Below are 16267 nucleotides of genomic sequence, written 5' to 3' on the forward strand. Positions count from 1 at the left end.
AACTTCTGTCCAACACTATTCCCACCCCTATCATACCCATTGTATCTATTGCATCATCATCTACAGAAAAGACCAATCTCCTGGTCTCACACTTTGCTTCCAATGCATGTATAATTGACAATGGCAAATGTCCTCCAACCATTCCAGTTTCCCTATGCTGAACATACAATGCCCACTATATTTCTCCTTTTGCTAAAAAAGAGATCAGTAAAATACCGTCAAAATTAGACACAAAAAAGTCTCCTTGTCCTAATGGCATTCTTCCACATTCAAGGTTTGCGCACCTGAATTGTCTCCTATCCTATGTCACTTATATATACTGTCTTAGCACTGATATCTATTCCACAGCCTGAAAATTGGCCTTATATTCAACCCATTCCCAAGAAGGGCGACAAGTCAATGCTGTCCAATTACCGCCCCATCTTGCTCACCTCAGTCCTGTCTAAAGTAATGGAAAAATCATCAATTCCCAACTTCTACACTATCTTGAAGGTACCTGCCTAATAAACGACCACTAGTATGGATTCCATCGCTGCCGATCAACAGGAGATCTGCTCACACATGTCACCTCTCTCTGGACTAATGCCATGAAGAAGTTTGGCGAATCCCAAGCAGTTGCACTTGATATCTCCAAGGTGTTTGACTGGGTCTGGCACATGGGCTTACTAATCAAGCTGCTATCATATGGTCTGTCCCAAGACTTCTGTAGCTGGACTGCCAGCTTTCTGTCTGGATGCACACTGTGTGGTAGTGGGTGTTTGCCAGGGTTCCACAAGGTTCTGTCCTCTCACAAACCCTCTTCCTGCTATATATCAATGACCTACTTCAGCTGACCTCCAACCCAACACACAGTTTTGCAGACGGCAGCACTCCTCCCTTTCTTTTGATAAACCTTACTCTACACAACTCACCTCAACCTACAGAACACCAACCACTAATGCCCTCATTTCTGATCTCCAAGCCATCCTCCAAAGGGGTTCCGATAATCTAGTCAATTTCAATGCTAATAAAACCCAGCACTGTCTTATTTCTCATATAAAAGAACCATTTTCTCCCAGTATTATTTTTGACAACACCCAAGTTTCCAGACAATTTGATATTTCTCTTCTTGGAATTACCCTGACATCAAACCTCACCTGGCATAAACACATCACCCTACTGCATCCTCAGCTTCTAAAAAACTAGGATTTCTCTTTTGCTCAAGACGTTACTTCACCTCTGAACAGTTGCTAATCTTATACAAATCACAAATCCGCCCAGCCACTGAATACTGCTCTCACAATGGGGTGGGGCTCCCAAAAGCTCCCTCAAAATGCTTGACTCAATATAGAGGAGAGCAATTAGACTTATTAATGACACATCATTTACCAACTCACTCCCCGCACTCTTGCACAGATGATTGGTCTCTGTTCTACAAATATTTCCATGGAAAATGTTCATCTGAAATAGCATCAATAATTCCCCCATTTAGTACTAAGCTCATTGATACATGTACAGCTGCTGATCAACATCCCTCCATAGTGCACTTTGAAACCCACAGAACAAGTTTCTATTCCTCCTCCATCCCTGCAACTGCTGTACTATGGAACAGTCTTCCTCCTGTTGTGCCCCCCCCCAAGGAATACAATATACAGTAATTTAAATCAAATGTGAACAAGTACTTCTTTCCTAATCCACTACCCATGCACGGTACTAATGTACTATAGGTTGATCAACCAACCTCTCGTGTATGGGCTCAACATAAAAATAAATAAACAAATAAGCAAATAATATGCACAAAAATTGAATTCAACAATGTGCAACTGCATATAAACAGAAGAACAGCAAAGGCCACAGCAACACATAAGTAGTTGAGGACAAATTAGCAAATAGTACATGTATACAATTGTATATACAAAGATCAAGTTAAGTAGTGTAGCATCTATATATAAATAAAGCCACATCTATGGCCAATAGTAAACAAGTTCGGAGATTACAGCAGTATACATAAATAGTTAAGGTAAATTAATAAATAACGTGTATGTACTAAAATTTAATTGAACAATACTGAATAAAATTACAGCAAAGTTGTACAAAAGAAGTACATAAATATTCGAAGATAATTTACTAGATAATATGTATGTACAAAATTAAGCAATGTGGGAATCTACATATAGATAAAATTACAGTCAAATGTGTTTCTACAAGTTAATATTTTGTAAAAATTTATAAACATAATACATTTGTCTGAGTCTGACATCATCCGTCTGAATGTATAGAGCTCAGACGAATGAGTTAAGATGCCATTCCTTTCTTGTGTGAAGTGCTGGAACTCCATCAGAATATGATTAATGGTGAGATGAGTGTTGCATTCCTCACACAGGTGATTATCAGTTGCAGTAAATATGAATGGATCAGATGACTGTGACCTATGTGGAGCCTAGCAAGAACTACTTCCTCTCTTCTTTTCCTAAATTGACTAGACTGCCAATTCCTAACTTCTGGTTTAATCTCATGCAATTTGTTTGTCAGTGCTTCCTGCCAGGAGTATTGGCACTGGACCTTTAACTCTGATTTTATTATTTGTGTGTAGTTAGTATATGGGACAGTCAAACAAAATGTTGAAAAGGAATGAACTGATCTAGCAGCTGCATCTGTGATGTCATTTCCCTTAATTCCAAAGTGGCTGGGAATCCAGCAAAACTAAACACTGAAATTAAAGATATTTATTTTGTATAAAAGTTGTAACACCTCACCAAACACTGGGTGTAAATTATACACCAGAAAGGAGATAGCCTGTAAAGAACTTAAAGAGTCTATATAAATTAGACACTTTTGGTAGGAGTTTTCTTTTAAATGTATAAGTGTGAGATGAATGGCATGTAACTCTGCTGTATAATTACTGCAGTCAGATGGGATTTGGTTGGAGATTATGATATAGGAAACACACAGCAGCACAGCCAACATAGGTCTTTGATCTTGAGTCATCAGTATAGATGGGCAAGAAATCAGTGGCCCTTCTCTGTGAGCATTAAACAGTTGAAGGTAGACAGACTGGGGTGTATGAGACTTCTGTAGTTGAATGAGTGAGAGGTTGCAGGATGGGGTGCAAACCCTATCTTGCAACCTGTTTTGTTTTGTGCAGGTAATGTTGTCAACATTAATGCCTATACCTTCCATAGCTTCTTTGATGTGCATACCAAAAGGACGAATGGCAGTCTGACGTGTGATACTGAGACTTTCAATTTAAGGAAAAGAGACTGGTCTTGTAGGGTAATCAGGAAGGGACTTTATTTCTAGGCCATAATTGAGTGACAAATATTTTCCTCTGAGTGAAGGGGGGAGGGGGTTCATTTGATTTTACATAAAGACTTTCAATGGGTGATGTGCGAAAAGCACCAGTAGCTATTATTCGGATACCCTGATGATGGATAGGGTCCAACCACTGCAACGTGCTTTTCCTAGCAGAACTATAAACCTGGAATCCATAATCAAGTTTTGAGCGCACAAGTGCACAATAAATGTGTAGCAAGGAACTTCAATCAGCACCCCCATTCAGAAGAAGATAGAATGCAGATAATATTCAATGCTTTTTTGCACTTTTCCCTGAAGATGACAAACGTGCATAGAGAATGTTAGTTTTCTGCAAAAATAAGTCCCAGAAACTTAGCCTCTCAGGCTACTGGGATATTAGTTTGTGCCATTCTTAAATAAGGATTGGGGGTGGAGAATACATTTTTGGCAGAAGTGCACGCAGATGGTCTTTTGGCCAAAAGCTTGACCCCATGACGAGCCTAGGAAGAGACACAATTGGCTGCTTGTTGAAGTTGTCTTTCAATAACTCTCATATTGCAATTGTGAAGTCATCAACATAAAGGCAATCACTCATTGTAAGAAGAAGCTGTTCAGTGATTGAGTTCGCTTTAACAGTGAAGAGTGTCACACTAAAGACAGAGCCTTGAGGAACACCCTCTTTTTGGTAATATGGCCGAGATAACGTACTTCCCACTCTGACTTGGAAGACTCAGCTGGATAGAAATTTTAACAAAGACAGGTAGGTGTCCCCTCAGACCAAGATTGAACAGGTCTTTTAATATACCATAACTCCATGTTGTGATATTTTTCAATGTCGAAGAATACTGAAATCGCATGTTTCATTTCAGAAAAGAATCTCGTATGCATGTTTCTAAGTGGATCAAATGTCCCAAGGTTGATCAGTGTTTATAAAAGCCACAGTGTGTGTTGGAAAGAAGTTTGTCACTTTCTAGGTACCAGAGAAGCCTTGCATTTACCATTTTTTCCAAGACCTTACAAAGACAGCTAGTCAGAATAACTGGGTGTTAATTATTAGCCTGTGATGGATCCTTACCTGACTTTGGGATTGCAATGATAATTGACTTATGCCAAGAGTTCAAAAACTCTTCCTTGGTAAATATTCTGTTGTATAATATCCATAGAAGATCCAAAGAATATCCGTTGATCAATAGAAGATCTACATACAGATAAAATTACAGTCAAATGTATTTGTATAAGTTAATTTTTTGTAAAAATTTAAAAGCATAATACAATTTGTCTGGGTCTGACAGCATTTGTCTAAGTGTATTAGGGCTCAGCTAGATGAGTAAAGATGCCATTCTTTTCTTGTGTGAAGTGCTGGCATTCTATCAGAATATGATTAGTGGTGAGATGAGTGTTGCATTCCTCACACGGGTGGATTATCAGCCCTCAGATGACTGTGACCTATGCGGAGCCTAGCAAGAACTACTTCTTCTCTTCTTTTCCTACATTGACTAGACTACCATTGCCTAACTTCAGGTTTAATCTCATGCAATTTGTGTCAGTGCTTCCTGCCAGGAGTATTGGCATTGGACCTTCAACACTGATTTTATTATTTGTGTAGTCAGTATATAGGACAGTCAAACAAGATGTTGAAAAGGAATGAGCTGATCTAGCAGCTGCATCTGTTATGTCATTTCCCTTAATTCCGAAGTGGCTGGGAATCCAGCAAAACTGAACAACGAAAAATCGAGGTCCTTTATCATCTTATAATGGATATCATCAGGGTCTACTGTGCTAGGATGAGATAGTAAAGGAGCTCTTTTGAGTTCTTCTATAATAAATGGTTTATTATACAGTACTATGCCTTTGGTACAGAAGCTTAATTGTTATTTCCCTTGTGGCTCATTCAGTATTAAAAATTCAAGGGGGTATGAGGCTGTTGCTGAGATCCTGGTGAAGTTTTTACCCAAAGGGTCTGCAATAGCTTTGGGATCACTGATAATACATCCATTATGTTCCAAGGTAGATGCTGATGTGTTCTGTATCTACCTTTCATCTCCTGGATTTTATCCTATACAGTTTTTGCACTGGTTGTTTGATTAGTCGATGATGTAAATTGGATGCAGGATTGTTTTTGGCTCTGACATCTCCCATAACATGCTTTGGCCAAAGCATACTTAAATGCTAGTAAGTTTGTTGTGGTAAGGTATCTATAAAATATACCCCATGCTCTATTTTGGTATTTTTTGGCTGCTTGATATTCTGGGTTCCACCAAGGCTTTGGATAGAGTGGAGATCTGGATGATGTTTTTTGGAATTACTGCAGTTGCTGCATACATAATACGATTTGTAACATGCTTCACTGCTTCATTAATAGGTGTTTGGCTGACTATTTTAGTATTAAATTTTGCAAGATGGGAAAATCCATTCCAGTCAGCGTGGTCCATTTTCCACATGGGCATTCATGTATGAGAACATAGTTCCTGTGAAGACATAGTGCTGTAAAAGGGGAAATGATTGCTTCCATACATGTTTTCATTAAGATCCTATGTGAGAAGTGGAAAATTGGTTAGAGAGCAGATTGTATTTCTTACTTACTGCAGAATAAGAGTGGGTAGGCAAATGAAAGAAGGTATTTTCTCCATTATTAAGTAGGGAGAGGTTATGATTGTCGAGTATTTTGCTATATTTTGCTCAATGATATGACCTCCCCCCATTCATGTTGGCACTATCCCACAGAGTGTTATGTCTGTTAAAGTCACCCATTAGGAGTATGGTCTGAGGTAGTTGCAATATGAGATTGTCAAGTTCCATTTCGTTTAATTCATAACCTGTTGGTAAATATGTTGAGCATACTGTGATAGACATCACAGATAGACAAATCGCTACTGCTTTCAATGCAGTATTAAGCCCTGGATATGATGAAAAGAAGTATGACTGCCCATGAGTATAGCTCCTCCAATGTGAGCAGGACCATCTCCGATTCTGTCCTTGTGTGCTAGAGTAATGTTCCTAAAGGTAGGATTCCCACTGTGTTTTAAATGTTTCCTCCAGACAGAAAAAAGCAGGTTTGTGTTTCTGAAGCAGGTGCTTGATACTGTCAATATTCCAGTGAAGCTCACAACAATTCCATTGTATAAATTTTCCTATTGTTTAGACTTCATAGACTTGTCTGATTTTCAGGAGGTTGAAGGCCAAAGTACATTATAATACATCAATTGAGAAATATAAACCCGACAAAGGCTTGCTGTCACCACTTTGTCAGGTTTATATTTCTCATTAAATTTTATGAGGTATGGACAATTGGTGTCCATCTCTACCTCTGGGAAAAAATCCAGCACCTCAACAGATGTGTTATGATCATATTGGTTGAATTCAAATTATTTTCTGTGGGAGGGTTTGGTGGTTTGTCTTTAAGTGACAAGCTTGTCATCATTTTTTTATAAGTGGGTTCTCATCAAAAGACACCATTTCTGGAGTGGGACTGACATTGTGTGGTTGATGCACTCCACAGAAAAAAACAATCCAGATCGTAAAGTTCATGTATGGTGAAATACTTTCTTTACTATTACTTTCTTGGCATAAGAGAGTCTCAGAGTGGGAGTGGTAGTGATTGACTTTCTTTTTTGCATCTTGGTATGCATATTTTATTCTGTTTTTATTTTTTGTATTTCTTTTTTATCTTTCCATTTCTAACATGTACAGGAGTACACCTGGATGATCTTCCTGGCTATTTACACATTTGGCTTTCTTCGCATCACAAGATTTGTTGTCATGCTCTTTACTACCAGATTGGGCACTGGTGGCAATGCCACAACAGGCAGTTTAAAAATATTCATATTTGTTAAAGATACAAGCTATTTTAAACCTGGTTTTACTCCATTTCCCAAGTAAGCAAACAGACAAATAAGTCAAGTTTGCGCCTGCACGTAATGCAAGTCTAGCTGACCCTGCAGGTAGTGCAAGACCAAGGTAACTCATGGTAAAAGTAAAATAAGCTCTGATCACTAATCTTAATATTTACCCATAATGCAAAGCACATCTCCTGGAGGAGATGTATGATGCTTTGTATTAAAGGCAAGGGGCCACTACCCAGACCAGTTTCGACCTTTATTGAGGTCTCATCAGTGGGAGCCAGGCTAGAAATACCAAGATTTTAGTAATACAGAGCTTATAAGTATTTTACCAGAACAAGTTACCATAAGGTGTTTTAACCTTATTAAATAAAAATCTCAGGAGGAGATATAAATGTAGAAAAATATCCATATTTCTGGCACTTGAAGCATCTTAATGGGTTAGGGATGTATAGTCTGCCAGGATCATTGAGGTATCCTGCTTTTATGGATGTTGGAGGCTTAAGTGTGTAAAAAGTAAGGATAATGTTTCTGGTTGGCACCAGGTGACCATCCCTGAGGATCAGGATGCACCTTATACCTGTCACCCTTTGATCTTTCAGTTTTAGACATATCTGCTCATCAGGAACATCTAGAAGATCCCATCCTGAGATTACTCCTCTAGAGGAATTAAGTGTTTTATGGGGTGTGACTGTTACTGTAATTCCACCAATGAATGTTGCTTTGAGTAGATTCTCAGAATATTGTTGGCATGATGATTTTATGAGGATATCACCAGAGTGTAATTTTTTGACTGTTTTGGGAGAACCTGCCATTCCTTCCAGACCCTTCTGAATGAAAAAGGTGACATTTTCCCTATTGGCCTTTCCCTTGTTGCATGGATGATCAGATAAAATGGTACATTTGCATGTACCAAAACAAAAGACATGTGATACATGGTATCACAAGTCTTTTGTTTCTTACTTCTGTTGTCTGATGGTAGATCAATGGTACTGTTACCTGGTTGGGACTTTGTTTGGGCCTTAAAATTGAGGGTGATGGATTCATATTTGAGTAATTTTTTTGTTCAGCATCAGAGCTCCCCACCCACCAGGGAGCTACACATTGATACACAGACATGTGACACATGGTATCACAAGTCTTTTGTTTCTTACTTCTGTTGTCTGATGGTAGATCAATGGTATTGTTACCTGGTTGGAACTTTGTTAGGGCCCTAAAACATTTGAGGGTGATGGATTCATAGTTGAGTAATTTTTTTGTTCATCAGAGCTCCCTGCCCACCAGGGAGCTACACATAGACGACTCTCTGGCAAGCAATGACTGTGCTAATGCTGTATGGACCCCACAGCAAGCCTTTGCCTTGTTCTCAGATCATGGGGAAGGAGACTTGCTCTGGCACCTTGACCCTTGCAGGCAAGCCTGCTAGCCGATTGGTCCTGGCCAGGCCATCAAGGACCACCCATCTTGCCAAAGCAGGAGCCAAAGTAGTGCAGGACCACCAGGATTCCCTTTTCTGGATGTCCACGGGTAACAGTGCACAGCAAACACGGTGGCAAGGTGTTGGATCCCAGTGATGGTAGTTTGGTAAAAAAGACTCAGGAGAAGTAGAGCGAAGTATATGAGAAGAAAAGTAAAGAAAAAGAGGAAGAACGAAAAGGACCAGTGCCATCACTGGGCAGTCCCCTCCACCACAAACACATGCCTCATATGGAGGTGCTCACAATGAGTCTTTTGACTCCATGGAAGTCAGATGATAATAATGATAATAATAATAATAAATAAGATATCATTATATGGCTATCATTTAGAATACTGGAATTGTTTATGAAGTCATATTATCAATTAATAGCTTGGTTTTTAACTACTCTAAGTGGAATCTTACCTTTACTAAAGCCCAATTAACCACTCTGCCATCAGCAGACACAGAACAAAAATTATTATGTCCATCTAGATTATCTTGAATCCATCTTACCTTAAAACAAATATAAACATTACATTAGTTAACCAAAAATAACTGTAAAATAATATTAACAAACTACAGTATGATAATATTTCACATCCACACACAGTTACAAAAATAATATGAACAGCTGAGTGCTTCAAATGTGTTATTTTTACAAATTTTAATCAGTGGCTGTCTGCTTGATGTGATTAATTAAGATCAAAAATACATCTCCCAAACCAAATTTTATAATCAAAGCAATGGAGAAGTTTTTCTGCTGTATATTTTTAAATGAAAGTTACCTAAATTGTTGCTTTATGTTGATATTTTTTATAAAAATATATTTAACTATGAAAGGTTGTAAAGCTATAGGACATTAGTACTGTAGGTGGGCAAAAGATTTTTTCTCTTTTTATTATTTTTGATATTTTTAAAATTTATTTTTTGTATCGTCTAGAAAGACTGCTCTACAGACTAAATGTGAAACTTGTTTTCATGTTTGGCTTCATGATTTGAACTTGCATCCTGTTGGCTGGAGAGTGGATATGCTAACCATTTGACCAACCAGGCTGGCTATTGCAGTAGATGCTCACTATAGCAAACCTAGTGACACCAGAGAAATAGTTTATAATAGTGCAAGGATCACTATAGTGAAATAATAATAATAATAATGACAAGTCCCCCCCCCCATACACAGGAAATAATACCCAAGAGCTCACTTGTTCATATCAGATGCACCAATCATATTTCCCATCCTTTAGTCTGCTAGCTGTTCATTGCTGGGATGTTGCCCTCTTTTTAACTTGAAGTAACTAGCTGTACTGCCGACTGAATGCCCATGTTTTCAGGTTTTTTTGATTTTAATGGTACAGACAGACCACATGTATTTAGTTTATTATGAAGATTTGAGATAAGCAACTCTGACTTCATTTATGTAACATTTCAAAATTTATACATTAATTCTGGATTATTCACTTTTATAATTTTATATTCTTCTAGTTCTCTTCCTTCTTGTATGTCTCCTATTATTGTTTACATAATCTTTATGTGTTTATACTTTTTCATGTTGTGATTTTGTCTTTAAGTATGCTTCCTACCAATCCTCTTTATGCTGTAATCAATGTGTGAATTTCTGCCATTCCTTTTAGTTTACCAACCTCATCTACAGTTTTCTTCCCATATTTATCACTCTTCGGTTAAAGATTATATTCTCTTGGCTATAAAATGTTGGGTTATTAGTTCTTCCTTTTAGTTCTTTTCAAGTGGTCATGTGCTTGGTAAAATTGCAGTTCAAATTTCTGTATGATAGTACATGCTGGTTAACCTTGAATTACCCTTCCTACTCTTTTTTTTTCCTGTTGTGCTATTGCTAACAAAATTTTTGTTCTTTTCAACCATCTTTACAGGTGATTCATAAATATATATTTGATTTAGTTTCTCTCAATCAAAAACAGAGATAAATTTTTTATTTGTATTGAAATAACATAATACTAAATATGAAATGACCATATAAAGCAAAAAAAAATCTACTTGGGTCTTTTTGTTATTTTTTAATTTTAATAGGAAATATGAATATCTTTTATGCAGCACTTTAAGCAGAATTAATCAACTGCACCTTGTGATGTGGATTGCAATGTTATTTTTGAGGCAATTCATTCATTGTGTTGAATTATGAAGAAAAACTACCATGTTTGGGAGCTTTGTTTGGGGGTGCTTAAGGGTCAAAGCTGTATAACTGAGAGGAGACCTCCACCTATCCTGTAAAGGAATGCAGAAAACCGACCAGGGCTTGTGACCTAATGTGTGACCAATCCTCACCTTCTTGTGGTGCACCCTGTTGGGTATCTACCTGGATACCGAACGAACGAGGATAAGCTGGCAATTTGGGATTTGGCCGACCAAATTGTATTCTTACTGGCTTAAACCAATATAGAAAATGATGGTACAACAGGACAAAATTTCATGCCGGCTAGGGCGTCGCCCAGTTACACAAGGCCCCCGTTGTTTTTGCCAGGGAACCAAAGCGAACTGCAAAAAGTCAGTTACTGGAACAAATCTGAAAGCATACCCCAACTCAACATCACCAGAGTTAAAGATTGGTGCTATCAACATAAGAAGCCTGAATGGCAAAGAACTGGAGCTAGCTGAAGAATTAGATAAGTACCAGATCGACATAATAGGGGTGACTGAAACAAAAAAGACAAAAACTGGTGAGATCTTTCTCAGCAATAAATACAAAATGTTATATTCAGGAAATGACAATCAAGGAAAAGAAGGCATAGCCATAGTATTCAACACAAAATATGAAGCTAATCGTCTTGAATGGCAGGCAGTCTCAAATAGAGTGATGTGGGCAAATATCAGAATGGGGAATTGGACAATGAGACTTATTTGTGCCTATGGTCCCACAGAAGGTTCAACTAAGGTAGAAGTGGAGGAATTTTTTGATGTTTTAGAAAAAGCAACTGACACAATGAAAAAGGAAAAGTTGGTCCTTGTTAGAAATCTAAATAGCAGAGTAGGAAATGATTGTGAGACATACAAAATTATTTTGGGAAAATTTAGAGAAAAGAGCAAAGCTAATAATAATGGCAAATACCTGTTGGATTTTTGCTAAGGACATGAACTGGTTATTACTAACACCATGTTCCAACATAAAAATGTGCACAAATTCACATGGAGAAAAGAGGCATGGAATAAGAAAAGTCTCACTGACTATGTTACTGTTGATAGTGATGCTTTCTCCCTGGTGCAGGACACCAGAGTGTACAGAGGATTTGAAATTGGAAGTGATCACTATTTAGTCTTAAGCAAGATAAAATTGAATTTCATATTGAAAAGAACAACATGTAAGAAAGTTTTAAAGCGAATAAAAGTTGAGCAGCTCTCAGATGTGAACTGTAGACTAAAATACACAAAGATTATTGAAAAAAAAAAATGAAAGAGTTTGAGAACAGGAACCAAACCATGGAGATTCAGTGGCAAGAATTGAAGAAAAACCTGATTGATTCAGCCAGAGAGGCATGTGGTGAGGTTGTCTGCAAGGATAGAAAAATCAGAACTCCATGGTGGACACAGGAAGTTAAAGAGGCAGTGAAGGAAAAGAAGAAAGCATATCAAAAGTTCCTGGCATATAAGTCAGCTTTTGCCCTTAGAGAATACAGAGACAAATGAAAGATAGTGAAGCACTGTGTAAAACTAGCTAAACAAAAGTCATGGGAGAACTTCGGCAAGAAAATAGAAAATAAATATCAAAAAGGTGGCAAAATATTCTGGAGGCTGTTGAAGAAGCTTAGAAATGGAGGAAAGAGTGCTGTAAAAGGAGTTAGAAATGATAAAGGTGACATGAAAACAGGAGAAACAGATATCCTTGAAGTATGGAGTAATTACTTTGAAAAACTGATAAATGAAACATACAGTGATAGCACAGGTAAAAAACACTCAACATGCATAGAGTCAGGAATACATATCCATACTTGAAGTAGAAAAAGCCATCGAAGGCTTGAAATGTGGAAAGGCAGCAGGAGTAGATGATATTCAACCAGAAATACTGAAGTGGTGGTATAAAAGTCTTACAGTGGCTGCACTGCATAATTCAGAAAGCCTGGACAGAGGGATGAATTCCCGATGATTGGAGTAGAGCTCTAATAGTACCCATATATAAAAAGGGAAATAATACTGAATGTGAGAATTACAGAGGTATTTCCCTATTGATGTTCCTGGCAAGATCTATGCAAGTATACTTAAGAAACGGTTGAGAAGAATTGTGGAAGAAAAGCTTGGTGAAGAACAAGCTGGATTCAGGCGAAATAGAGGCTGTCAGTATCAGATCTTCACTTTACGACAAATAGTTGAGAAAGCATGGGAATATAACAAAGATCTGTATTTAAGTTTTGTCGATCTGGAAAAGGCATATGACAAGGTGCCAAGAGAGAAGCTATTCAATACGGTACAGTTATATGGTGTCAATGGGGCATTATATCAAGCAATACTTAGTCTTTATTTGAGTTGTAAGTCAGCAGTTAGAATTGAAAAAAGTACAAGAAGATGGTTTAATGTTAAATCTGTTGTGAGACAAGAATGTACATTATTCCCTCTGTTATTCATTATCTATATGGATCACATTATGAAGGAAAGTGGTATTAAACATGATATCATAATTGTAGATGTTAATGCCAGCTCTTTGCTTTATGCGGACAATGTTATACTTCTAAATAAATCCGCTACAAGTTTGCGAGATTCCCTGACTAAATTGAATAACTGTTGTAATAGATATGGTATGAACGTCAGCAATAACAAGACAAAGACAATGAAAATAGGCAAAAGCAATGAAAATGTCAACTGCATTGTAAATGGAGAACCTGTGGAACAAGTAAAACATTTCAGCTACTTAGGCACCATTTTTACTGAAGATGGTAAATTAAATATGGAAATAGACAACAGAATCAACAAAGCTGGTATGGTAGGCAGTCAATTGAATAAATTCATATGGAATAAGAGAGAAATTAGTCAGAACACTAAATTAGCTGTATACAAGACAGTGTTCAAACCAATTTTAACTTATGGATCTTAGAACTGGGTCAGAAGTAAAAACACTTGACCAAAGACTAGAGACCACAGATATGAGAGTCCTGAGAAAGATTAGAGGCATGAACAGATGGCATCAATGGCAATATCATATTAAAAATGAGGATATTAGGAAAGAACTTGACATTGTCTGCATCAAGGAATGCGTTAGCAGAGCTAATCTCAGGCGGTATGGTCACTTAAACAGAATGGGTGAAGAAAGATTAGCAAAACAAGTGTTCTCTGCCAGGTTGGCAGGAAAACGACCCAGAGGAAGACCAAGTTATAGGTGGATTGATACGGTACAAAGTGCCTTAGACGATAGAATATAAGATCTGATAATGTTGGAGTCTTGACAGGTAACAGACTTATTTGGAAGTAAATTGTAGATAGGAAGTTAGTAATGATGTCAATTTTTCATGTAGTACTATCATATCCTGTACACCCCTTGAGGGTACATGTCAGGAATTTGATGATGATGATGAACTACCATGTTAGAGCCCTTACTTTAATTAGAATAAAATAATACTCGATATTTCAACCTTTATATCTAGGTCACCATCAGAATAATGTATATGTATACACACAAATGGGACATAAGGTACATCAGGATACACTACAGTGAGCTACAGCATAACTGCTTTGGTCAATTGTTGAATTTTGACTGCCCTCCAGTGAAGTAAAAAAAAAAAAAGAAAACAGTATTAATTAAATACAGTTATATCTCACCTCATATTGTTTCACTTTAAGGTGATCTGCTCATACAATGCTTTTAAATTATGAACAATTTCCATTTATATAAGGTTTTTATTCACTTGTATAACAGTTTTAATGACATGACACTGCTGTTAATCAATCAATGCACAGTATTCATGCTCAGTTTATTTACATCATTTTGCTGTGAATTATAAACTGCTCTTAATAATATCAGATTACATTCAAAGTTAGGGTGCTGTTGCTTACAGCAAAAAAGAAGACTACAGATAGACCTATTACATGCTAAGATTAAAATTATTAAATTTAATTACAATGGTGTACCACACACTAAGAGAGGCTGCAGACTAAATTTACCTCACACTAAAGTTGTTACAGATGTTTAAAACAAAGATGAATTCTAACTGAAGAGAAATGTTCTACACTAGTTAATATTACAGTTATCTTACTGCTGAAATGGAAAAACTTTTAATGGCATAGATTGATCACCAAACTGGTTGGTGATTTCCTTAAGCCAGTGATTTCCTTAAAGTTATTCAGAATAACTTTTTTGGTTTGCAAAAATTAATCTAAATTTTTGTCTGCATATCTCATGTAAATAAATATTTTATTTCTGTCATTTATGCAGATATGGAACTGCTTAAAAACATTATTAAAACATTATATGAGTTAAAACATTAAATGAGTTAAATATTAAAACATTATTGAAGTTAAAAAAAAAGTAGTGTTTTGCTAAACGATGGTAGTCTAGAACCTAATGTGTCATATGAATGGAGTATGACTGTACATAAATATATTGTACAGCAGTGGAACTTCATCAGTGGCTACTGGCTAGGGTTTAATTTCCTTTAGTTATTTTTAAGTTCTGTTTAGGGTCTGAGGACCACTGGTTCAGTATTAACTTCTATTCTTCTGGTTTCTATATAAAAGTTATTCAAGCATGAAAAATTGTTGGAATACTTTTTCTGGATGTTATGTGGGTTGCAGATGAGCCAAATCCTTGGAACTTTTAAGCCATCATTCTTGTCGAGAATGATGACTTAAAAGTCCTGACAATGGGTTGATGGATTAGCATTTCACAGGCTTCTTTGAATTTGCATTTAGACTAGGCTTTGATACAATGTAAGGACTGGGTACCTTTCTGATCAATTTTGTAGCACTTGATCAGGAAAGCATGATTTTCCATATTGTGTTCTTTTTGTTTTGGAATTGTATGTCCTGTTTTGCCTCTGTGGGATAAGTTACTTGAGCATCAGATCTGGTATACACCTGGATGGGGATAAGAGAAGGAAGGGATCCTTAGAGGAGCTGAATGCACATTTTTAATTTTTTTCAGGTGATTTAAATATGACCTTCATGTTGTATTTTTGCAATATTCTATTTTTTAAAATATTTCCTGAATATAAGAAACAGTTATGGTATTTTGAGGGTTAAGGTATTCACTACAGTGAATAGCTTAAGGAACAGGGAAATGGGAGTGGTCAGAGTGAAGGAAGTGGTCTACTATAGAAGCTACAGTAAGGAGGGATGATGCCGGAATAACCTCAAAGAGAGTGGGATTGTTATGTTTGTATACTAATGAAAGGAGTATGAGAAATAAGGTAGCTGAGTTTGTAGACTGAGTCAATATATATCCAAAGAAAATTGTAGATATGAAACTTGGATATCTGAGAATGATATGCTGTTGGGAACAGCAGCATGTGATTGAGGGATACAGGAATTTTTAAAAAAGGGCAAGAAATTGAAAACAGGAAAGAGGAGTGCTGTTAATGACAGCAAAAGAGCTATATCCATAAAGAGTGGATGTCAAAAAAAAACTAGTAATACATGTGGAGATTTTGTAGTTGTTTGGTATAAGGCTAAAAATAAATGAATTGCTTTTTTTTCCCTATATATTTTATTTTTGCATATGATTCCCACTCACAAAAGGTTG

General features: G+C 36.8%; 1 protein-coding gene across 3 annotated transcripts in view; it reads right to left on the minus strand.

Annotated features, from left to right (window-relative positions):
• LOC150098246 (dynein intermediate chain 2, ciliary) overlaps window positions 1-16267 on the minus strand; it is a 504968-nt gene that overhangs the window by 105902 nt on the left and 382799 nt on the right. For all 3 annotated transcript variants that reach the window (XM_090405921.1, XM_090405922.1, XM_090405923.1), the window contains one exon: window positions 8995-9084. In XM_090405921.1, the coding sequence (XP_090262047.1) occupies window positions 8995-9084 (90 nt within the window). The remainder of the gene's footprint in view (window positions 1-8994; window positions 9085-16267) is intronic.

The sequence above is a fragment of the Typopeltis vanoorti genome, chromosome 16 (assembly GCF_054136105.1).
Source record: "Typopeltis vanoorti isolate ZY-2024b chromosome 16, IOZ_Tvanoo_1.0, whole genome shotgun sequence".
Lineage (NCBI taxonomy): Eukaryota > Metazoa > Arthropoda > Arachnida > Uropygi > Thelyphonidae > Typopeltis > Typopeltis vanoorti.